The sequence below is a fragment of the Panthera uncia genome (genome assembly GCF_023721935.1).
Source record: "Panthera uncia isolate 11264 chromosome C1 unlocalized genomic scaffold, Puncia_PCG_1.0 HiC_scaffold_3, whole genome shotgun sequence".
Classification (NCBI taxonomy): Eukaryota; Metazoa; Chordata; class Mammalia; order Carnivora; family Felidae; genus Panthera; species Panthera uncia.
Window position 1 is genome coordinate 73,052,608 of NW_026057584.1, and position 26,285 is coordinate 73,078,892.

At 37.5% G+C, this 26,285-nt stretch overlaps 1 protein-coding gene across 2 annotated transcripts in view; it reads left to right on the top strand.

Annotated features, from left to right (window-relative positions):
* The first annotated feature begins 2,911 nt into the window (after positions 1-2,911).
* Positions 2,912-26,285, top strand: part of ACVR1C (activin A receptor type 1C) — a 41,302-nt gene continuing 17,928 nt past the window's right edge. Inside the window, exons 1-2 of one of the 2 annotated variants that reach the window (XM_049615615.1) lie at positions 2,912-3,140; positions 24,001-24,240. In XM_049615615.1, the coding sequence (XP_049471572.1) occupies positions 2,987-3,140; positions 24,001-24,240 (394 nt within the window). In that variant the 5' untranslated portion in view covers positions 2,912-2,986. Of the gene's footprint in view, positions 3,141-23,558; positions 23,685-24,000; positions 24,241-26,285 lie in introns of those variants that run through there. The other variant, XM_049615614.1, reaches the window with a different exon arrangement.

A 26,285-nucleotide genomic window follows, 5' to 3' on the forward strand; every position in this document is an offset into this window, starting at 1 on the left:
TACATAATACAACTAGCTTTACCTCTTCTAGTAGGAGAAAGCATGGTTCCATAATGCTTCCTGTGTGCCAGGCATTGTTCTAAGAGCTTTACCTAGATCAATTTATTCTTCACAACAACAGTATGAGGAGGTATATTCTTCTTCTCCTCCTCTTTCATATAAGGAAATGGATGACCAAAATTCAAAGCTAGTATAACTGGGATTTGAAGGCCTGTGGCAGATCAGTCGTAGAGGTACTAGAGAGATTCCACCGTCAGAAGACACCTAGGTGGATGGATAGTCATTATATGAACTGTCTTTTATGCAAGGAAAGTGACTTAAAATATTTTTCAAATCACCTGGATTTTATATATCTAGCTCTACTGAATCCTAATCAGTGTGGATTATAAGGTTCGACTGTAGCACATAAATATCAACAAATGAGTATAGTTGACCACTGAACAACGTGGATGTTAGGGGCACCAACGCCTCACACAGTTCAAAATCTCCTTAACTTTTGAGTCTCCAAAAACTTAACTACTAATAGCCTACTGTTGACTGGAAGCCTTACCAATAGCATTAACAATTAACACATATTTTCTTTATGATATATATTATATACCATATTCTTACAGTAAAGAAACTATAGAAAATAAAATGTTAAGAAAGTCATTAGGTGAGGATGCCCAGGTGGCTCAGTCGGTTAAGTATCTTACCCTTGATTTCGGCTCAGGTCATGATCTCGTGGTTCGTGAGTTCAAGCCCTGCATCGGGCTCCAGGCTGATGGAGTGGAGCTTGCTCAGGATTCACTCTCTTCTCTCTGCCCTTCCCCCATTCTCATCCACATGATTCTCTCTTAAAATAAATGAATAAACATTTAAAAAATTTAAAAAAAATCATTAGGAAGAGAAACTACACTTATAGTACTGTACTGCATTTTAAAAATAATTTTTTTTAAATTTAGTTTATATATTTTGAGAGAGAGAGCAAGCATGAATGGGGGAGGGACAGAGAGAGAAGGAGAGAGAGAATCCCAACCAGGCTCCTCACTGTCAGTGCAGAGCTTAATGAGGGGCTCAAACTCATGAACCATGAGATTACGACCTGAGCCAACATCAAGAATTGGATATTCAACTGATTGAGCCACCCAGGCGCCCCAGTACTGTACTGCATTTATTGAAAAGAAATCCATGCATAAATGCACCCGTGCAGTTCAAACCCATGTTGTTCAAGGGTCAATTGTGTATTTATTTATATTAGTCACCCCTAGAATAAATGGAGGAGTGAACTATGTGCTTGGTGCAACGTTGGTAACAAAATTGTATTATGACTGTATTTCTTTTAGCCCATAGTAATAAAAATGTTTATAGAGAGGGTATCTTGCCAATCAAGAAAGATTACCAAAGAAGGGATCATTTTTGCTTTTCAGTATGTAATTTGTTCTTTCTTACACACCCAGTTATGAAGGAATATTATCCATATTTGTTTTTATATTGGTGTTTGAAGTTGAGGATAAAAATTGTCATTTATGTATCAAATACTGTGCAGTTAGGAAATTAGCTCCAATTTCAGCAATTAGCAATTTAAGGTCTTTAATTTCAGTAAAAATTATTTTATTATAAAATTTGGTACATTCAGATAATTGTGGGGAACAGTTATAATTTAACAAAAAGCTCATTAGAGTAATAATACAAAAGCCTTATTTAGTATTGTACTATTTAAAAACAGTGTAATTAAATAAAATTTGAATAAATTGTCACAACCACTGAACTTCATGGTGAGAGATACTTTACATCACGACAGAAAAATATGGCACCACTTTGACCATGGGAGTAAATGTGTATGTGAGAGGTGGATGTGCGTGTATGTGTGTGTGTGTAGTAAGTGGGGAAGAGTGAGGAAACTTGTGCAGTGAACAGATTAATTTAGCAGAGTCTCAGTTTTGAAATTTTATTTGTGTAGATATGTTCAATTCTACTGTTGATGTGTTATGTTTTCTGGAATAGGTGTGTTCATTAAAGAGAAGTGCCTGAAGTCATGGTCTGTGTTCAAATGACTCTTCTTTTGACATGTATTTCTTAGCCAAGAGGGGAAGTGTAATGGCTCATCAGTGCCTTAAAGGTACTGTGGCAATAGCAATAATATTAAAATATCATCAAATATAAATGTAAAGGATCACACTATTATTTTTAGAGTGGTAGATTTCTTTTTTTTAAATTTTTTTAACGTTTATTTATTATTGAGAGACAGAGAGAGACAGAGCATGAGCATGGGAGGGACAGAGAGAGAGGGAGACACAGAATCCAAAGCAGGCTCCAGGCTGTGAGCTGTCAGCACAGAGCCTGACGTGGGGCTTGAACTTGGGACTGATGAGATCATGACCTGAGCTGAAGTCGGATGCTCAACTGACTGAGCCACCCAGGTGCCCCAAGAGTGGTAGATTTCTATGGTTAGGTTTGTGTTTTGCACATGTACTTGAATGTTTAAAGGAGAAAGGGTAAATGAACAGAGCACAGTGGATGTTTGGTTACACAGCTCTCTGACCACACTTTACAAGAGATGCTGGACAGTCCCCCTGGGTTTCTGTGTTACTGCATCCTAGCATTTCACAGGAGCTATTGACTTAGGAATAAGCCAGTTGGGTTTAAGAAGGTGGGATTTAGACTGTGGACAGGAAAATGATTTTAAAATATAGTCGCAACTGAATAAATTCACAAAAATACAAGTAATAATAAAAGATGATTGGGCCTCCTATTTAATAAAACACATGACTGAGAGGTACTAACAGTGGGAGCATGTGTTTGCCCAATGCTGTTCATTTAAACCCTACCTCAATTTTCATTAAGATTGAACTCTTGTACTCAGGTATTATGAAATAAATTTGCATGATGTTTTCTGCATCTTCAAGCTTTCTGCCTTACACTTCCAGGATTGAAGTGTGTATGTCTTTTGTGTGACTCTTCAAACTTTACCTGCCAAACTGAAGGAGCATGCTGGGCCTCGGTTATGCTAACCAATGGGAAAGAACAGGTGATCAAGTCCTGTGTCTCTCTCCCAGAGTTGAACGCTCAAGTCTTCTGTCATAGTTCCAACAACGTGACCAAAACTGAATGCTGCTTCACAGATTTTTGCAACAACATAACACTGCACCTTCCAAAAGGTAAGGCATTTATCTTTGTTCATCCCAAATGTAATTTTACTATCGGGAAATTAGAAGCCTGGTAGAAATCAAACTGTTGGATGTTTCTTTAAATAAGAAAATCTGTTTTACAGTTCCCTCCTTATTTGACTGGTAATATTCTCTAGAGCACAGCTGAGGTTGATTTTTTTTTTAATTGCACAAGAGTGTCAAAACATTGACAACAGCATAACAATTGTGATGTTTGTCCATGTGAGTTGTATTTTTAGAAGTGATTAATGGACCTAAAGTAATATGTCCGTTTGTATGGATTCTTGTAAAGGAAAGAAATTAAAATGTATACCAAGAAAAAAAGAGAAAAGAGAGCAAAACTAAAAATAGTAGATTGCTGACTTCTATGGAGACAAAATCTTTTTTCATGGGCACCTTCTGCGTATCTTCTTTGCCTGCCTGCCTGCCTGCACGCGAGAGCAAGCACTCATAAGCAAGAAGATGGAGGTAGAATGGAATGTAACTCTTCATTATTGTGCACATATATTCCTGCCTTTTCCCCAATTTCGTGGTCTTTTCTCCTAATTTACAAGACACAGAAAATCTGAAACTCGTCTTTTATCAGCAATGTGGAATATGCAACTTTGGGGGATATTAAGGGGCAAGTCATTAAAACCACAAGCCAATTTATGACATGAAAATGTTCTGTAGTGGATTTTCTTTCATATTTATCAATTTGGTAAAAATTCAGTGCTTACTGATGTGTTTATATCTACACGCAGATATATAGTCTTCCTTACAAAGCAACATGTTAAGGTACTGTTATGCAGCCTCAGGTGTTCCTGTATCACTATATCGATATTCTACTGTAGTATTTTTAACCCGTTCTTTTTTTGTATAAATTCACTGTCCCCCTTTTTTACTGAAGGACATTTATTTGATGCGGAAACTTGGCATCACTACCACAAATGAGAAACCAGTTTACTTAGTGTAAGCAAAAGATAACTATGTACATAAACAAAAAATAGCTACTGTATTTCAGTTAGGCATTTTGTATTTCTTTTTGTTTAAAAGAGAGAAGAATATGATGTTATAGACATACTGGCCCCAAATGAGGCTTTTTGATAATACAGAAACACTGAGAGAACTAGAGAGAAAATATCGTGTGATTCAATGTCATTTAAATCGTGTTTGCTGACCACTCCAAGTCGGTTCAAGAACCCTTAGAATCATTTCTGAGGGACATGTACCACCACTGGTATTTGTCTCACTCTTTGGGAAACACCGTTCTAGAGCTTTATCCTATATACTGCAGAAGAAGCCATACTTGGCATATTTCATCCCCAAGGCTACTTGCAGTCTTGATTTTTTAGACCACATTTATTCTCTCTGTCTCAGATTCCATAGACATCCTTGATTTGGTGGTGATCTGGCATCTCTGCTGGGTACTTTTCTTCCCTTAGACTTTCTCCCATGGTTATCTGTGGGCCCAAGACACGCTGAAGTGAAGTGAAGGCTCCCTCTACGTTATGCTGTCTTCCCATGACCAAGATCCAAAAGATTAAGGAGGGGGAGGTAGGTCTCCGCATTAGCCTGTGGCCATGGCATCTTTGATGTGTCTTCCCAATATTGAATTACCCACAAGACCAGGTTCTGCCAGTCAGAATGGGCACAAGACAGTATTTTGACAGCAACAAACGGTCTTCGAGGGTAACCTGGTTCATATGCAGTTGGGCAAATTAAAGACACTTAGTGCAGCTAGAATGTAGGTCTTTTCCAGCCCAACTATAAACTCTGCCTAACTACCGAGAAGCTTATGTTCCACCCTCAAGTCCAGGTAGGAACCAGTCTGTTTCAAAAATCAATGTTATTGAGGTACAGTTGGGATATAATGAAATGCACACAATTTGATTGTATGGTTTGATGAGTTTTGACACACACATACCCCATGTAACCACTATCACATTTCCATCACCTCAAAATGTTCTCAGTCAATCCTCATTTTGACTAGGGCTAGACGACTGATCTCTTTTCTGTCAGTGTAGACTAGATTTGTTTTTTCCCAGAGTTTCGCAAAAAAAGGAGTCCTTATGGAAGATATTATTTTGCATTTGGCTTCTTTCACTCAGAATGTTTTTGAGATGTATTCATGTTGTTGGATGTATTAGTAGCTTGTTCCTTTTTTACTGCGGGGTGATATCCCATTCTATGGATCTCCTATGGCTGTTTTACCTGTTCGCCTCCTGATGAGTGTTCAGGTGGTTTCCATGTGGGGATTGTTGATAAAGGTGCTGTGAACGTTAATGTACAAGTTTTGGGGTATGTTTTTTTTTTCTTGTGAGAAAATATCTAAGAGCAGAATTATAGGATCATATGATGAGTATCTATTCATTTTACAAATATTATCTCCCAAGTAGTTTTGAAATTGTACACTTTTACATCCCCAGCAGAAATGTATGATGATAGTTCCGTTTGGTCCATACTTTTACAATCATGTGTTACAATCAGTTTTTTTTTTTTTTAATTTTAGCTATTCAAGTGATTGTGTAGTAGTATTTCATTGAGGTTTTAATTTGCATTTCCCTGATGGGTAATGGTGTTCAATTATTTTGATGTGCATATTGGACAGTTGCATATCTGCCTTTATAAATGTCGAATCTTTCGCACATTAAAAACATTGGGTTACCTTCTTATGGTTGAAAGTAAAGCTTCATTATATATATGGAAACCAGTCCTTTATCAGATATGTGTATTCTGACTTTTTTTCCCATTCTGTGGATTGCCATTTTGTTTTCTTGAATGTGTCTTTTGCAGAGTAGATTACAAATTGATGGATTATGTATTTTTATTTTTATGTTTCATATGTTTCACGTCCTAATTGAAGAAGTCTTTATGCAAAGTTCATAAATATTTTCTTTTATGTTTCTTCCAGAAACATAATTTCTTCCAGAAATTTTAACATTTCAGCATAATTTAGGCCTGCATCAGTTTAAACTTAATTTTTCTTACTCTGTGAGGTTTAGGTGAAATTTATTTTTTTATATAGACATGAAATTTTTCCAGCATCATTTGTTGAAAAATCTATCCTTTCAATTACTTTGGCACTTTGAACATAAAATGACCATATATATGTGGGTATATTTCGGGCCTCTTTATTCTGTTCGAGGGTTATGGATGTCTCTATTTATATCGCTATTAAACTTCCTTTATTAGTGTAGCTTTGTAATAAGTATTAAAATCAAGTCGTGTGACCGCTCCAAATTTGTTCTTTTTTAAAATTGACTTGGATCTTCTGAATCCTTTGCATTTGCAATTCCATTTTAGAATTGATATGACAATTCTTACAAAAACACATGCTGAGATTTTTATTAGATTGAGTTGAATATATAGATTATTTGAAGAAAACAGTCATGTTAACAATATTAAATCTTTTGATCCATGAACATAGCATGTTTCCTCATTTATTGAGTTTTTCTTCAGTTACTCTTAGCAGTGTCTTGTGCTTGTCAAGAAACAGGTCTCATGTGTATTTTCTTGAATTTATCGCTAAGTAGCACATGTTTTTGGATGCTATTTCTAATATCTCGGTGTTAATTGTTAGTATACGAAAATGAAATTAATTTTGCATATTGACCTTATTTCCGACAAGTTTGCCAAAGCACATTATTTTAGTGCTAGTAGCTCTTTAAAAAATTATTTGGCATTTTCTACATACGCAATCATCTTATCTGTGAATACAGACAATTTTGCATCTTCCATTCTGATCTGTTTGCATTTTATTTCTTTTTCTTGCTTTTTTGCACTGGCTAGGACCGCTAATACGTTGACGAATAGGAGTGCTAAGAGTGAAGATCCTTGCCTTTTTCTTGGTCCTAGGAGTGAATGCTCTTTTACCATTAAGTATGAGTAATGAGTATTGAGTATTACTCATTACCACTCTCTCTTTTACCATTAAGTGTGATTTTAACTGTAGGTTTTTGAGATTCCTGTTATGAACTGATGAAATTTGCTTTAATTCCTGGTTTGGGGGAGGTCTTTTTAATCCTAAATGAATATTAATTTTTTTCAAGTATTTTCTTGAATGTCTTGAGATTATAGCAAGATTTTTCTTCTTTTGTCTATTGATGTGATGGATTACATTCATTGATTTCCAAATATTACTTATAACAGGGAAGATACGTGTTGTCTCGCCAGTAATTAATATGTCTACAAAAAATGCTCTGTGACATTTACTCAATTCAAATTTCTTAAACTAAGAACTTTTTTCTTTTAGCGACATTGTATGGTAAATTGACATTACATTGAATAGGATTGTATATGCAGGCATCTTGGGTTGGGTCGTGCTGTCTGTGAGGCAGCACCAAACGGTTATTAGCTGTATTTGGAGCAGCAGCTGTTTGGAAAGGGACTTCCAGGCTGAGCACTGAACACAGGCCGTGCCAACAACGCCACTGTTCTCGTGTCATCAGTGAGCGTGATGATATCCCCTGCTCTGGCTAGTAGGGATTTGCCCATTTCAAATCTGGTTACGTATACATGAAATGTATAAAAGCACTCTGAAAAATAAGCAGTGTGACATTTCTACGGTGTTAGTGCTCTACATCACATTAACGGGCAAAATGGGGAAGAAAACGTACAGAGGTGACCAGAAGAGATACAGGAAAATCTGGACTTCCCTTTTTGGTTCCTCTGAAAGTCAAGCGGATCCTTGGCTCTTTGGTTCTTTCACCGAGCACTCCAGACTATGGGGCTGTTTCTGGGTAGTGACTTGATGTAGGTGTAGTAACCAAGGTTTGTGATATTTCAGTTGATGCTCTTCTGTGCTTAAGTCCTGTAACAATTGGCCTCTTGCTTTGTTTCTTTGTGATAAAATTCCTGCCTTGAACACAGACCTCGACTTTTTTCTCTCTCCCTTCCTCCTTCTGCTTGTGCGATTGTAACTCAGCAATTGGAGAACTATAGGCGCTCGCTCTTTCCCTCCTAAAAATCCTTTTAAAGTGTTTGGCTCTAATTCCTAAAACCTTAGACTAGTGGCCTTTTTTTAAAAAAGTTTATTTATTTTATTTTTATTTATTTTTTTAATGTTTATTTATTTTTGAGACAGAGAGAGACAAGGCATGTGTGGTGGAGGGACAGGGAGAGAGGGAGACACAGAATCCAAAGCAGGCTCCAGGCTCTGAGCAAGCAGTCAGCACAGAGCCAGACGCGGGGCTGGAACCCACAAACTGAGATCATGACCTGAGCTGAAGTTGGATGCTTAACTGACTGAGCCATCCAGGTGCCCCAAGTTTATTTATTTTATTTTTGAGAGAGAGAGAGAGAGAGAATTCAGGCGAGAGGGGGAGGGGCAGGGAGAGAGGGAGAGAGAATCCCAATCAGGCTCTGCACTGACAGGGCAGAGCCCAGTGTAGGGCTAGAACTCGGGAACCTTGAGGTCATGACTTGAGCCGAGATCAAGAGTCAGATGCTTAATGGACTGAGCCACCCAGGCACCCAGACTAGTGGCTTTTATACATGTTTCCACTGAGACACACAGAAAGAAATACATTTTATACAATTTCCCCCAACCTGCATGCAAACTCTACTGAAACAAGATTTTTACAAAATATTCTTACCCTTCCTGTGAGGTACCCTATGCATTTTCCTCAAGTAAAAACGGTGGTCAGACCCTACTAATAGGTTGTTCACAGTTCAAAAAACACCATTTAGTTGGTATTTTAAAATGTGGTAATTTAAAATGGAGCAGGGACACTTATTATTTTAATTTACTAGTACAAAAATCTATTAAGAATCTAGTTACTGTTTTAATCTCAAATGTTTTCCTTCTGGGGCGCCTGGGTGGCTCAGTCAGTTGAGCGTCCGACTTCGGCTCAGGTCATGATCTCGTGGTCTGTGAGTTCGAGCCCTGCGTTGGGCTCTGTGCTGACAGCTCAGAGCCTGGAGCCTGTTTCGGATTCTGTGTCTCCCTTTCTCTCTGCCCCTCCCCTGCTCACACTCTTGTCTCTCAAGAATACATAAACACTTGGGGCGCCTTGGTGGCTCAGTTGGTTAAGTGTCTGACTTCAGCTCAGGTCATGATCTCGCGGTCCGTGAGTTCGAGCCCTGCGTTGGGCTCTGTGCTGACAGCTCAGAGCCTGGAGCCTGTTTTCAGATTCTGTGTCTCCCTCTCTTTCTGACCCTCCCCTGTCCATGCTCTGTCTGTCTCTGTCTCAAAAATAAATAAACGTTAAAATTTTTTTTTATTTTTTTTTCTAAATGGCCTTTAAAAATCTTTTACCCATTCATTTTTTATGCTAAGTTGTATTAGATTTAAGTAGAATTAATTTAGATCATCGCAAGCAAGATTGACTTAGATCACATTAAATTCAATCATTTGCCCTTAAAAAACATACTTTCTCCTGTGACACTGCACATGGGTTTAATTTTTAGGAGTTAATCATACTTTTTTTTTTATAGAAACAGTTTTATAGTTTGATGGAGATATAATATTAGAAAACTTGCTTCCCTTCCCTGAAGCTTATTGAAGCTGGTATCTTTGATGTCACTGGAGTGACCTTCCAAGTTCAAGTATTATCACAAATATTTAGAGGCTTTTTTCCCTATGTAAAACTTGAAAGGCAACATCCATTTCCAAAAACAGCCATTTATTTGACTAGTACTTTGAGTACATTTCTACTAACAGCAAATATGTCATTATTTTTACAAAACAAGTGTAGTATTGAATATTTAAAAATTAAATATAAAAAAAAATTAAATATAGATTGTGCAAATCACTTAAACAAGAGAAACATATACTTTATGTAATGTACCCTGACTAATGTATTTGTTTAGTTTTAGACCAGATAAGAATAGCTACCTTCAGTTCCAAAAATATCCTCTTTCCTTTCTGGATGCTACGTTTCTTGTTCTGACTCCAGACTCCAGCTCTGACTTGAACTTAGTACTCCCAGGCTTCAGGAAACTTCTTGCCTCATAACTCCTGCAGATTGCCCACTCTCAGCTTCCTCTGAATTTAGGGGAGAAGCCACTGAGTGGGAAAAATTTACCTTTGAAAGTAAATGATACGGGGTAACTGGCTCAGTTGGTTAAGCATCCCACTCTTGATTTTGGCTCAGGTCATGATCTCACCATTCATCACCAGCCCTATGTTGGGCTCTGTGATGACAGCTCTGAGCCTGCTTGGAATTCTCTTTCTCTACCTCTCCTACCCCTCCCCCATGCATGTACATGTGTTCTCTCTCTCAAAAAATAAACATCTTTAAAAAAGTAAAGAGTAAATTCTTAACTCTTCAAGAATATTTCTATTTCAAAAAATAAAAGACTTGTTTACACAAATTGGTGTGCCCTTGGTGGTGGGGGGGGGGGCGCTGGGGGATCCAGATATGGTACACAAACAATAATAGATGAAAAAGTTCCATTCACATTGGAAGGTGTTCGGGTGTGTATGTACGATGGGTTCGATCTGGGAGCCTTCTGATAAGTTCTCCTCACTTTTCACAATTCCTTCCCCGAGTTTGTGTGAGCTGGGCCTTCTGTATCTCTTCTCTATGCCTCTTGAAATCTTTCCCCTGTTATTTCCTAATGTTTGAATCTGATAATTTTAATATCTACAGTTTGTGCGAGTTTGAATGTGCTATGATTTTATTTTGCTGACTCATATTTTGATGGCTACTTTCCTCATGTGTTTTGTGATTTTTGAATGTGAGCTCAGGTTTTGGGGAACCTTATGTGGAGGAAATTTTTGGAGCCTGTATTTAAAATATGTTCCTCCAGGATGAGCACTGGGTGTTGTATGGAAACCAATTTGACAATAAATTATATATATATAATAAAATATATGTTCCTCCAGAAAAGATTTACATTGGCTTCCACTAGTATCTGGGGGTGTTACCAACCAAAACCCATTCAATGTTTTGATTAGGTTTATTTTGGCCAACATGTAATATGCATTAAGGCTCCAAGCCTGCCTATGGTACACACTTGGGGTAAGAAACACTTGAAGATATATTTTTTCTTTTTTGCTATACCAAAGTCAAGGTTGAGACACACACATAGAGGAGAGTACACCCTGTCTTTGTCTGCAGAACACTCCTTTATTTTCAATTTAATGCCATTCATAGTTGCCTGATTGATATGAGGGTCTCTGATCTGGCCCTTCCCTGTCTCAGGAACCATGTTTTACCTCCTGATCTTGTGCTACAATCTGGTAAACTAAGCGTGTAACCACCAGGAGCTGGCAGATGCTTCCAGGGTAAATAGCAGCCCAAGTGCTCAAGCGCCTCTTTGGATTTTCACTTTATTTGTGGCTCTGAGCAATTCATTTCTTTTCTCACCCGCTTAATCACGTAATAGAAAAAAAGTTTTTCATTTATATTTTATTCAGCATTTTTGTGTGCTGTACCAAGAAGGGCTTCTGTGGACATCTAAAGTGTAACTTGGCAGAAATGGAAATTCCAGGATAGTTTATTTTTGAAATGATGCTGGCATAATTATCTATCCATCTGGAAGAAAACAGGGCTGTACCACAGTGTCATACCATATACAAAAATAAATTACAGCTTGATTAAATATCTAATTGTGAAATATAAAACAATTTAAATGTCAGAGAAAAATTTAGAAAAAAAGATTTTTATGACTTTATAGTATGGAAGCTGTTTTTAAATAAGACAGGAAATCCAACTGTTATAAAAGGAAAAGAGATATAACTGCATGCAAACTAAAATAAAAATGAGTAATGAAAGATAACATAAATAAAACTGAAGATAAGTTAAATATGGGATAGAAATATTTGCCACATGTGTGACTGGAAAAAGGTAGGAACTATGGGACGTTAAAGAGCTCATGTGTGTGTGCATGTGTGTGGGTGTGTGCATGGCAAGAGAGTGGAAAGAGAGAAGGAGAGAGAGCGCTAAAGGGAAAAATGGGTAAGAGACACAAACAAATTTTACAGAAGAGAATATTCTAAATGGTCAAGTATCAAAAAGATGTTCAACATCACTAATAGCTGGAGAGAGGCCAATTAAAACAACCATTTTTTCCCCGCCCACTAGATTTGCATAAGTTGTAAGAGGGATGTATCAGTCAAGCTGTTTTCAACTAAAAGTATCAGAAACTTAGATAATAATGTCTTAATAGGGGAGTTCACTAACTCAACATGGTAGGAAATCTGGAAGTAGATTGATTCTATGATTCATTAACAAAGAGACTCAACAATGTCACCAGCCTATTTCCAGATTTATTCTTAGGGGAATTGGTAAACAACCTTATTGTTTAAAACATTATTATATAACTTTCTGATACTTTTTTCCTCATGTGTGTATGCTTTTTCTAATAAGGAAAATTTTATCAGGTTTCGTTAAGCCTTTGTTAAAATTTTTGTTAAAAGGTTTTGTTATCAGGGATCTCAAGCTTGAAGGATAGCAAAGGTCAAGAAACGTGATTTGCTCAAACTGAATCATCTAATAGAAGCCACCATATTGAGCAGAGATATCGAAGGTCTCTTTCCTTACTGCAAGTTTAAAGCAGATATAAACCCATCTCCTTCTAACCCCAGGGAGGAGGTTTGGGCTTTTAACTAAGCAGAGCAGGAAAAATAAAAGACAAATAAAAAACCTGTTCTGGTGAAGCTGTGATCATAGCCTGGACATCACATGGATTTTAGGCCCAAGTTCCCATTGCATGAGTGGTACAGGGACTCTTCAGAGGAAGAACTTTCTTTAAGCTAGTCCCAGACTATTGGTGCACCAAAGTGTCTAGAAAAAAGTACCAGCTCTCTAGAGGAAGGGACTTTAATGTTAGGTCTCAACCAGACAAAACAGACCCTTTTGCAAGGACATGAGCAGAACACTGTTCTGCTTGTGAAGAATAAGCACCCCAAGCATACAGGTATGCAAGGCAGCATGCATGAGCCAGCAGAAGAGAACACACAGCAGAAAGATCACAAAGGTTTCATATATTGGAATTCTCAGAAAATAAATATAGATCAAATATTCTTCTAAGTTTAAAAAAAAACATAAGGCGAATTTGGAAATATTTTTAGAGGATAGAGGATTATAAAAAAGTGACCTACTAGATTTGAACAAGAACAAAATAAAACTTTTTAAAATTAAAAATATAATAACAATTGAAAACTTAATGGATAGGTTTAACAACAATTAGATAGAATATAAAGAGCTATGGAGAGAATTAGGGATCTGAAATACTGGTCAGAAGAAGTTATTTTGTATGCAGTTATACAGAGAATACATAATGGAAAATTTGGACAAGAGGATGACAAAGAGAGGAACGCATAAGAAGATTTAACATGTGGCTTTCTATCGTGGTCCATAGGAGAGGAGATACAGGTTTGGGCAAAAGCAGTCTCTGCAGAAGTAACAGCTCAGAATTTTCCAGAATTGATGAACACCAATCTACAAATCTAAGAAATCCAGTGACTATCAAGAAGAGGAATAAAAAGATACCTAAACCTTGACATAGCTTAGTAAAACTACAGAACACCAAAGACAAAGTGAAATCCTACAAGTTGACAGACAAAAAGGTAAATGAAATTCAAAGGAGTTCAGAAGAACTGGCATTGTCTTTTCAAGCAAAAAGTAAAAAGAGAAAAGTGGAATTTTATCTTCAATATTCTAAAAGAAAAGAATTGGTAACCCAGAATACTACCTAGAAAAACTATCTTTGAAGAATGAGGTTTAGCAAAAGACATTTTCAAAGTAACACAAATAGGTGAGTTTCACATTATCAAACTCTTTGATAAAGGAAACTCTAAGGGTGTACTTCAGGCATAAAGAAACTATACCAAAGTTCTGACATGCAGGGAGGAATGAAAGGCAAAGAAAGTAATAAATATGTCACTGATTCTAAACAACATTAATCTACAACAGCAATGGTGTCTTTTGAGGTTTAAAAGAAATAAGATAAAATGGTCATTCAACATAGAATACTATTTTTTATATACTATGTATGTTAAGAAGGTTAAATGGAATTAAAATTTTCCAAGGGCCTTGTTTTTGTCTAGGAGAAAGGTAAATATATTGTTAATCTTTATGCTTTGAAATGTCCCTGTCGTAATTGCTAAATTATTTCTGAAAGAGTAGAATGTGACTATGTACCTTCTAATCTACAATGAGAAACAGAACAATAAAAATTATCCAAAAGTAGTAAAAAAAAAAAAAGAGCAAGAGAAAGAAGCACACAACAGATGTGACAATAAGAAAGTATCCAAATGTTAGTAATAATTAAATATAATTAATTTAATGTAAATAGACTAAACAAAGGATACTAAGTTGGAGAAAACAGATCCAATTAAATGTTGTTTTAAAAATGTCTTGATAAATGAAAATTTACAGAAATGTGAAATTGTTTTGATAGAAAACATATACCATACATATATTAAACAAACAAAAATATTGGTTTATTTATATTAATGCCAGACAAAATTAACTTTAATGCAAAAAAAAAATTACTAGAGTTAAGAAGTAACTTTATAGTGACTAAAGTTTCAACTTACCAGGGATTCTTAATGAATTTAAATTTCTATGTACTTAACAATGGGACTCAAAAATAAAGAAAATAGAGATCTATAAGGAGAAATAGAGATGTCCACAATCTCAGAGGGAGGTTTTAATATGCCACAGTCTTGGTAAGTGATAAAACAATTAGATAAAATAATTAGTGAGACTATATAGAGTTGAAACAAGATGGTTTACGAACAACCTAATTTTTAGAAAATTATAATATACCAAACCTGAATAGTCTTATGACAGTAAAGAATTTGAATCAGAAGTTTTTAAAAAGTAGTAAAAAATATTCCCAGAAGGAAAATTTCAAAGTTCTACTAGAAAAGAGGCTCTACTAGAAAATTTTGATACACTTCCAGGAACAGAGAACTCTCACACAAACTCTTCCAAAATGTAGACAAAGAGGAGACACTCCTTCACTCATTTTATTCATAACCTTGATATCAAACCCAACAAAGCCAGTGTAAGAAAGGAAAATTTCAAGCCATTCTGATTCATGAACATGTATACAAATATGCCAATCTTAGCCTGGAGCCATGTAAGAAAAGGGATCTGGGAACCATAGTACAAGGGCAAGGAAATCATTATTTTGCAAATCAGGGTAAGGGTTACCCTTGGGGAAGGAAAAAGATTGTGATCATGTGGGGGTATCTCAGAGTGGAAGAAAAGGCGGGAAGATGAGGAGGCACGTGATGTGTGGGAGTTTATAATTCTTTTTATACTCAACCTAGATAATGTATGGACTTTTCTGTTTATTCATTATATTTCACAACAAACATCAAGTTTCCAAGTAATGTTTGCATATAGGCAAGTTAATGGGAGGTTGCACATTCTACTAACGTCTGAGTTGGTTTTGGAGTATTGAGCAGCTGAAGACATGATGTAGCTCTTTCCTTAGTAACTCTTGTACAGTACTGTCTGACTTGGTTTTTGTTTTGCACATATGTTCTCTTTCTAACCAAAAAAATCCAATAGATCAAAGGTTACTGTGTCTATAGATAAGTGTTTCAAAGACATCTAGATTCCCCCAATACCCATTTAGAAGCAGGACCTAGACTTCCAGCAGATTATATAGCTGTCCTCCTAACAGACAATATTTTCCACTGCTCTTACAGAGAAGCGTGGCCATATGATTAGGTTCTGGCAAGTGAGATGAGTGGCAGTGTTTAGAAGAACTTCTGAGAAGACCTGTTGAAACAGAACTGGCACGTTATTATGCCACCATCCATCACACTGCCTGGATGTATAGGTTAGAGTTTTAGTGGCTGCCTTGGACCATGAGGGTGATGGCTGCACCACAGGGGTGGCAACAAGGGAACTGACAGGGGCCTGACTGAAAACTTCATGGTGTCACCCTGCTAACATTGGACATCTTCAACATCTTCAAGTTTCTTTTACATGAAAGAGAAAGGGAAACTTGTCTGGTTTCCTCTGTTATTTGTAATGAAACCCAATTCTAATGAATATAGAAACAACAAAACAAATCATCCAGAGTTCTACCTGCATATGGGTTGTATCCAGTCAACAGACGGATTTTGATTGACCTACAGTTTCTGGAAAAGGAAAGAAACAAATTTCTTAACATTGTTAAAAATTAAGAATCTTAATATAAAAGTTCTAGATATCTGGCTTGTCCTTGAAAAATCAGTTATGGCTTTCTTGAGGTTTTCCTCATTTATCAGTTGGTTAAAACTGAGAAGCAAGTCATTCTTCCTTAGTGGACATGGGCTTTCCCTGTTTTTTCATTCATTCATTCATTCATTCACGCATTCAATATGTAATGAGCTTATACCCACTGGCCTAAAGTTTACATTATCAATAGTTTAGTATATTTCTACTTTAGCATAGTTGAGTTATTCAACTTTATATCTTACTTTTCTCCCTTATTAAAATGTATGCATTTCAGTTTGTAACAAATGATTTCTTCTGACCCTAGGTGACATCAGAGTCATGCTCAGAGAAATATCTGTGATGTCACACAGCATCAAGGACACTCTAAAATTTTCCATGAAAATTCATCTAGGATAAGTTTAGGAAACCTGGGCAAGAGAAACTGGTTATTTACTGGGTTAATTTTGATAGGAATTGCTATTTAGTTCTTGCTTACACTAATTACCACCTTTCATATGGAAATAGACTATTCAACAAAAACATTCAAGTTCCAGGTATCTTTGTTCCCATTCTGCTATTAAAACTTACAGAGCTTGAAAGGCTAAATGTAGTAATAATTTCCTTTCAGATTTCACATACTATTTTAATAATACTATTATATTTTTTGCTTTACAAATAATTGGCTTCAATAAAGAAAAGACACACACAACATTAAAATATTGGGTGCTTTATTAATCCCCATACAATTTTCATCTGCCTGTTGTGTTCTCAGTTGTGTAAAGAGAAAAGGAAAATTGATTATTTATATCAGTCAGAGCAGGTAAACAATGCTTATTGATTAGGTACACGTCTAAATTGGACTTTCATTTAAACCAAACTAAAGGGTTACATCTGAAGGAAGATAAACTGCCAAAACATTAGAATTAGGTTTATCAAAAATTAATAATTTCAAAGGATGCTATAATTATAAAAATTGCAGGCTCAGATATTATTATTCTTTGGGGATTTTAAAGTCTTGTTATTTACAGTCCTTTTAAAAATTCATTGTTGTTTTCCAATTTTATCATGGCTTTCTATTTTAAACGAATCCATTGCCGTAGTAGTCAGTGTAAGGTGACATCTCCATGCTGAGAAATACTCATGGGACCCCTTGTGGAATTGTTCTGCCATCACATGAACAAATCCATTTATAGCTCATTCTCTGAGGATTCGGTGCGCACCTGACAGGTGTGCCAGACAGGCTATTTTTCCCCTCCATAAACTGAAAGGTGCTCTGATTTTTATATTTCGGAAAGTGCTATGAAATATAAGCATACAAAGAAGTGCTCTTAAAGTTTAACATAGGAAGCATTTCCTATCTCGGGAAACAAGTACACTGATTTTGATTATGAAATTTTGTTCATAGGGATGTAATGGGAAATTGGAAGTAAAATTTATAACCAGTTCTAAATTGAGGATTTCACGCTATGTAAGCCCCTACTCTCTTAGTAATGCTAAGTAAATACTATTACCTGTTTACTGAAATACTTTTTGTGTGATTATCATGTACAGGACATTGGGTTCGGTTAAAATATGATTATCTCACATCAGTCTTTTCCACGTGAACAAACTGCTTTCTGTGAATGTGTTTGCTGTGGGAGAATTTATACTAGCATGAACTCTAGGACAGAGAAGTGTAACTTCTCCCTCATGGTCAGTATTTTCAAATGCCTTCTCTGAACAAGGCTTTGCTATGAGCTGGGGAAACTGGTAGGAGATATGGGTGCTACTTTCAAGGATCTTTCATTTTTCCCGTGTTGGCTTACGAAAAAAAAAACAACCTGAAATATTCCTTGAGTAGTTGCCAACTAATTTCTTTACAAATATGTATCATTTGAGAATGTGTGTTTTGATGACATATGAATAAACTAATTTTTAGGTGCATGTGGGGAAATTAAGAAAAATGTGGAACTGATTTAAATTATCCTTTCTACATTTTATTAATCTCATCTCTGCCTAAGTTAAAGTTCTAAGTTCCCTGTGCCAAAGATTATATTCTTCAATCTCACATTCCTCATTCCTTAAAATATAAAAACATTATTTTTCTTAAATTGAGACAAAAGTGGACAAAAGAAGATTTGAAGATACCCAGTGTCCCTCACATACTCCCAGAAGCCCAGGAACATAAGAACTGTCAGGAAATATTTTCATGTGTGGTGCAACCTGCATGCTATAAAATCATGAAATCATTCCAGAAGACCGACAAGACGGTGTATGCAGGCAGCCATTTTTAGACTGAGCACTAAACAATGGAGGGCCCATCAATAGCCCATCTGATTGTTAAAAGGCAGAAATAATTTTCAGGCTATTTCTCATTGTTCAGTTGGATTTCTAGATTACAAAATCTGCCCTCGTTCAGTACTTGAGGTTCATGTTGATCAGAAAGAACCTGTTTGACATGATTATTCTTGCTCTGTGGAGAAGGGTGACCATTTGCTGTTCCCTATAGTGGAGTATGTTGGAGAGATCCAATTGAATAAACTTCCGCCTGAATTATTCCTGATGACATTTGTAAGGGTCACTGTAAAGAATAGTAGGCTAGGACAAGCTCTAGGTAGTGGAGGGCTTCCTGCAATTAGTGAGTACAGAATTAACACAGGAGTGTTAGACAAATACACCCAGTATTTTTGACTTAGCAACTGAGACCCATTCTATTTCACATGTGTAGACTTTCCACATGTAAGTGCAGTTCCATGCTGTTTTATATTAGACTGATTTATCATGAATAGAATTTTTCATGATGATCTTTTCTTATCTCCCATTTCCCTTGCTTCTATATAGTTTTCTTCATATTTTTTATTTTCAAAATTGCTTTAGAATTGTTCCCCGGATGGATCATGTATTCCTTAGTAGGGTTTAAATTCCATCAGGATGTGGACTGTGCCCCACTTTCTGGGATCTTTTCTCAAGAGTCATTCTCAGTGCAAAGTTATACAAAGCAATCCCTTTGGATCCAGTCTTTTAGGAGAGCAGCAAGAAACTAATTCAAAATGCATTTTCATTACCGTCAAGCAAATGTTTGAAATGATGGTATCCACATTTAATGATGTTTTGAAATGGCAGGTTAAAGGAGGTTCATCATGAAGATTTGGGAAATTTTTCGATGCTTAGCATGTCACTCTGTTTTTAGAAAAAGAAATGATTCCTGTTGGGCTAGTTAAAAAGGTAGCTTTGAACATCTTAGAGGCAATGTGTTCTCTCTTGGTTTAGCTGCAGACATTACTTCCACATTTCGCCCCAGAAACCTGTGAACTAAACTAAACTAAACAAAGCCTTTTCACTGATGTCACAGGCCTGTGTCATAGAGGGTTTATGGGGTAGGTGGATGGACCACATCATTCAGTTGGCCGTGGTGGCATTTCTTCCATGTGCCAGGACAGAAATGGACCCATCAGAAAGTATCTCAAGGAACATTGTCTTTTTGGGTTGGCTTACTACCTGAGAACAGGCTAAAAGCAGGAGGAAGAAATGCTTCCTTCCCCTTTTGTGGGGAATAGGTGGGGAGGCAGTTGAAGACTTGATATTTATACATTCATGGATACAACCTTGCAGGGTGGTATCTTTTCAGTTGGGGAAAAACCTTTAATAAAAGGAATAGGAGTGGTTTTAATATTAGTCTGGGGTTTCTTCAGGGTTTTTTTTTGGATCTTCTTTAAGTTCTGTATGCTACTTGCCACAGCAGCTTCTGGGAAGGGAGCACTAACCTTGTAAATTTCACAAAAAATTCACTTTGGTTCGATGGAGACCTCTGTTTTCTTTGTCTGATTTTGTTTTTCAACAGATGTCCAGCCAGTGCATACCTCTTCAGTCACTCTACTCTCAAAGAGTTTCTATTCTTCACTCCACTATAATGTTTTAGTTTCTAGTCACTTGAAGGTCATTCAAATACAGTAAAAAAAAAGTCTTTACATAGATTGTAGACATTCTACAAGATTTCTGTGCCAGTGGTCAATATGGGCCATTTGAAGCAATTGATCAAGTCCATAACTCAGTTCTAAGCCATCTCCTGCTAATAGCATATACTAAGGAGACACAAATTAATTAATTCAAAGGTCATAGAAGTCTCATAAACATCAGTAAGTTTTAAACTTATAATAAGGACAGAGAAGAGGTCAGCAAGGAAGGAAACATGGGGATCATGAGGATCACGCCCATATTATCTTTTTCTTTTCATTTTGAGTATTGTGTCTATCCGTCCATCTTTCTTTTCGGTTGTTCTTTTGTCTTATCTTATTGTTGTACATTCATCTGCCTTTCACATGACTCTCTCCAGATGTCCAGAATCTTCCACCTCATCTGGATCAATGTTCTCTTCTCCCTGCCTTGCTAATACTTCCTTTCCCTCTGTTGTCTTGGTTCAATGTATTGTAGAGCTTATATAGGGGAGATATTTGTGAGCTAGGCTCTCACCCGTCTGGGTTAGTGCTTTTCCCCATTCCCATTCTATTCTACTTAATTTTCTAAGGAGTGAAATAACATGAATGAACAACGAAGCACTGCCCAAACCATGGAGGTGCTTATAACATGGAGAATGCATTTCAGTTGGCACAGTCAATCTCAAATGGGAAATTATTGAATAATAAGCGTTCTCCTATGATCAAGAATATAAAACCTGCTAGAAAAACTAATATGCTCATCAAAGGTAACTTATTAAAATGTATTCTTAACTGTGCTACTATTTCCTTTTGCCATGACTCATTGGGTATAGACTACAGTTCTTCTTCATTTCTCTCCTGTAGAGATTATAATCAACATTTGGTTTAGAAGATAGTTTTACAAATGTTTGCTTTAAAAATTGCTCAGTGTTTAAGGAGCTCTTTCTGGATGTTGTTGCTAGCCTTTTCTAGCTGAGTAATCTTTTTTTATTACTAACTCGTATCGGTAAATTTGTTCACAAAAGTAGAAACATTGCCCATCTGTAATAAACATCTCTGAGAGCTGTTAACCTTCACGAGAGCAGTACACTTCTATAGAGAGTATTCTATTTTCAGGGTTGCTGACCTTTCGCCTCTTTATTGGTTGCCATAGTGATGATCTGAGCTCTGCTTAATAGAGCTTTACTAAAAGGAAGACAATCAATAAGCTTTTTAACTCTAATGTTTATATTGATAGTTCCTGATAACATATATCGGAATAAGATATAGCCTGATAAATGTAGCTAATAGTGGCGTTTTATTTTTTGAATTTTATTTTTTAAATTTTATTTTTATTTTTAAAAGCATACTCAAGTAGATGTTTATGTAGGTTGCAAGAGATTAAATGCTTTCTGTGGCTTTCTTAGAATTCCTAGAATAGCATTGCGAGGACCTAAAAATATAGATACAACTTGAAATGTAGATTGAAAGACCATAGTTAAATGGATAATAAAACTGTTTTATATTAGCAAGCTTTAGAAGTTGCAAGTACAACAGTTAATGATTTCTAAAACAAAGTCAAGTCAGAGAACTCTTTTAGCACCTTGTCATAAGAACATTCAAGGTCAACCTCTTCTCATATGCACCTGTACAACTTCTAATGACTTCAGAGGAATCCTGAAACCTTTAGGAGAGGGAAAGTTGGCGATCTGCCAGAATTCCTAGGGCAAAGTAGAAAAGCATGGATTATGTTTGTTTCCAGAGCTCACTAAACAGTTTTAAATATATTACTTATCAATGATAAAAATATATATGGATATATTTTTATGATTATAATGAAACTTATGAACACATTTTTGAGGAATTTGATTCCTTTTCCTTGAGAATGAAATAATATTTATTTTAAATTTGTCTTTACCTATTCTGGTTTACATATTGTAAGTAAAATGTAAGTGTATTTAATATAATTAATTATATTATTTAATTATTGGATTATAGGATTGCAAAGAAAGAATTCTGAGGAATGGCTTAATTCACAAGGTCCATTATCACCGTCATTGGTTTAGACTCTAAGGTGCAGGTGCTGTGCGTTGCTTTCTATGCATTCTCTCCAACCCTCTCACTGGGTATGCCTAGTCAGCTGGGGCAGTTTGCCCAAGGCACTATAGCCACAAATGGAGAAAGTGTCATCTCACTTTGGCTTCTCTTTCTCCAAAGTCTGCATTCTTCTACTTCTCCTTGATGTCTGAGATCCTAAGACTCCAGAATTCTATTCCTGTATCCCATCAGATACTTCCCAAGGCTTATTAAAAACAAAAACCAACATCCCTAATGATAGGACCCAGTGATGAAATTAAATTGATGCTGAGGCTGTCTTTAGTGAATGAAAAGAAAATGAACTATGTGCTCATTTCAGGTGTCAAAATAATTTCTTTGAAAAAATACAGGAAATATCTGTCATCATAGATTTTTTTAATGTATCACTATTTTCCCTAAATTAAAAAGATTTCTTAAATGCAAGATGAACTTTGGAAAAATTGGCTGTCTGTGTTTTAACAGGAGAGTCACAAATTTGATTACACCCTTTATGTTACTTGGTTTCAATGATCATGTTTATTTTTCTAAAACTAAAAACCTTATCCTTTGCTTACTAAGAACAAACTAGTAGAACTTTTAGCGGTTCCACCATTTGAAGATCTATTCGTCGTCTCCAGTTGTCAACACTGGGGATAGAGTTGAGACCAAAGCAGGCAAAATTCTTTCCCTCACGAAGCATGCGTTCTTTGGAGGGAATTGAATAATAAATAAATATATATATGATGTGGCCAGGTGCCTGGGTGGCTCAGTCGGTTAAGCATATATAATGTGCCAGGTGGTGATACAACCCAGGGATTAAAACAACAGCAAAAGGGTGGAGGATGAACCACGACCCAGAAGGAAGTCCTACTATTTCAGCTAAGGTTCAGCCAAGACCATCGCGCCTGGATGACTGCATCGGGCCCCTCCCTCTGTCTCTTCGCTTTTTTACTCCTGTGACCCTCTGCGGCCACGCAGAATGAACCTTAGATCCCGTAGTTCGCCTCCTCCAAGTCCTGCGACAGCTCCTACTTGGAATAGAATTCACAGCCCTTCGCTTAGCCTACCAGACCCCACAGGCTCTTTTGTCTTGGTTGCCTCGCTCTCTTCTGCCTTCCTCCCCGCTCACTGCCCTCCAGGCACGGGTTGTGCCTGAGCAGCCCGAATGGGCCTCATCTCGGGGTCTTGTACACTTGCTTTCACGTTGCCTGGCGCGCGGCTCGCGGAGACCCTCCGGGCGTTGCTCCCTGTCGCCTCCCAGAGCGGCCTCCAGGAGCACTCTGCCGCAAGGGGCATCGCCGCGTCACGCGCGTGCGTCTCTGCTTCATCATAGCACGCGTAAGGCCTCTTGTCGCACATCCATCTGTTCAGTGGGCGTGTGGGAACATAAGCAGCTCCAGAGGAAGGATTTGGCTGCCGCGCACCGCTGTATCTCCAGCACCTGGAACGGTGGCAAGAGCTATTGAAAGAGCTCGGTAATTATTTGGGGTATGAGTGAATGAACGTGCTCCAAGGATGGACCGCTGAGAAATGGGGAGAAGATAGTAGAAACATGGCAAATGCCTTGGAGGATTGAAAAGGGCTCCCGTGTGCTGGTGCTTTCCACGATCCTAACTCTGGCTCCCATCTGGATCCCATCTGGGATCCCATCTGGATCCCATCTCGATCCTAACTCTGGTGTGCTGGGTAGCTCCACATCAACGATGCGAAATTTTGGTGATCCTGGTTACAATTTCTAGAGTATCTTAAATGGGTTGATTTATGGTCGTGTTCTTTCTTTTTTAACTGAAGCATCTCCAAATGCCCCAAAACTCGGACCCATGGAGCTGACCGTTGTTATTACTGTGCCAGTTTGCCTCCTGTCCATGGCAGCGGCGCTGATGATATGGGCGTGCCAAGGTCGCCAGTGCACAGACAGGAAGAAAAAGAGACAGAATGTGGAGGAACCCCTCTCTGAGTGCAATCTGGTAAATGCTGGAAAAACTCTAAAAGATCTGATATACGATGTGACGGCCTCTGGCTCTGGCTCTGGTATGTGCCCCCTGTCCATTTTGCAGTAAGAAAACTCACATTTAAAAATAAATCAAAACAATTTCTAACCTGTAGAAAAGGGCCCCAGTATTATGAATTGCATCATTTAGAGTGCTCAGCGTGGTACCTGGTAAGTTCTGGTATAGAAACCTGTTTTAGGATTTGATGAAGAGAAAAAAACATCACGGCTGAAAGAGTTAAGTCTTCTCAGTTGCCTTGTCTGCCTTTAGGTGTTCCGAGTCTCACTTTTATATTCCTTCACAACTTATTTTTTGAAGCAAGAAAGAATTTCTCTTCTCCCCCCTGCCTCCGTTATGGTTGGTGATAATCATTGTGGCTCTCTTAGTAATGTTTCATGGGCACAAACGTTACTGTACTTAAGGAATTGGGTTCTGGGGGAAAGATGTTAGTTGTGCAAAGTGGTATTCTTAGAGTGCCCTTGCTCGTGGTTATGAAAGTCTTCGGAATCTGCAGCATCCCCTGGGATGTGTGTGTGAACAGAGAGCTGACCTGAAATCAAAATCAAGAATGTGTTCTAAAAGCATAGAAACAGAGATGATAGGGAACAGCACAGCACTCCTCTGCTGGCTGTTGCCGAGGTGAGATGATAACTCTATTCCTCTTGAATGGAACTCCAGAACCCCTGGTGAAGCCATTCAAAATACGAGGCTATTTTATGGCCTAACTGAGCCTTTTTCATAGCACAAACCATATGAGGGCATTTTGGGTTTCTGGTGACAGAGCAGACTCCTCCGTAATAACAGACTCTCTAATCTGGCCTTTCCTCATGTGTACATCCAGGAATCCTGAGGGCATGTGGTACTGCAGACATGTGAACTGGGGTGAGCCGAGGTGGGTCACCTCAGAAGGCCCTGGATCCCCTCTTGCTTTGGAAGAATCATTAAGGATGATTCCCCCAAGCGGACTTTGAGAAACTCCCCAGCCCATGGCCTTTAGGAGCGTGGCACGATTAACAAGGGCAGACGACAGAGTGGCGGTAGCATCTGTATGAGCATCCGTATTTAACATGAAGCAGCTTTAGGCTCACCAGAGTCCAGAAAAGAGAGGCCTAATTATGTCATCCAGAGAGCGCACACAGTTTGTTGCTTCTGAGGGCAAGACTGCCTGCTCTCTCATTGAACAGGGTCTCAGTGTTTATGCCATCCCTGCATAAATTAGATAGCATGTTTTCAAAGGAGGAATATTGGAAAGAACTGTCTCCAAACTGCAAAGTTTATAGAACTAAAATCCAAATTAAATTCTTGCATAGAAAGCTGGCATTCTTCCTTTAAAAGTAAAACTGTCCAGAATTGGTACTCAGTCCTCCCTATTACATCCTGGGGACTATTGTTCCCTAATTTCCTGAGCACTGGTGCCATTCTAGGCACAAAGTATGAGCACAGAGAGCTCTGATTTGTACCCAGTTCCTTGAAACCTTATATAATATCTTTATAAGGTTCAAGTGATTAAATAACCTCCTATTTAATATCCCCCCCCAAAACTTCAGTTCAGTTGAAGATGTTAAATAGAAATGTGTATTTTAGAGCTACTCCTGGAATATATTTAAGATGACTAAGAACGTCCCTTTCAAATAAAATTAATAGTGATGTTATAACTGGAGACTGGATATTTAGTTTAAGAAACTAATCATGAGTCAGGACATGAAGTAAAAAATTAAGATTTGTGGTGTTTTTGTGCATCGTTAAACCTAAATCTGGATTTATTAACTGTTGGGCTCTTGTCTCTATATTATTCTAAGATCTTTTTTTAAAGTTTATTCATTTTAGAGAGAGCAAGAGCGAGCAGGGGAGGGGCAGAGAGAGAGGGAGAGAGGGAGAATCCCAAGTAGGCTCCCCTCAGCTAGCACAGAGCCCGATGTGGAGCTTGAACTCGCGAACCGTGAGATCATGACCCGAGCTGAAATCAAGAGTCAGACGCTTAACCAACTGAGCCACCCAGGTGTCCCAGGATGTTCTAAGATCTTTCTTAAAAAGAAAGCTGTAAATATACCCAAGCAGGGATGATTTTTTTAAATGACCAGTTTG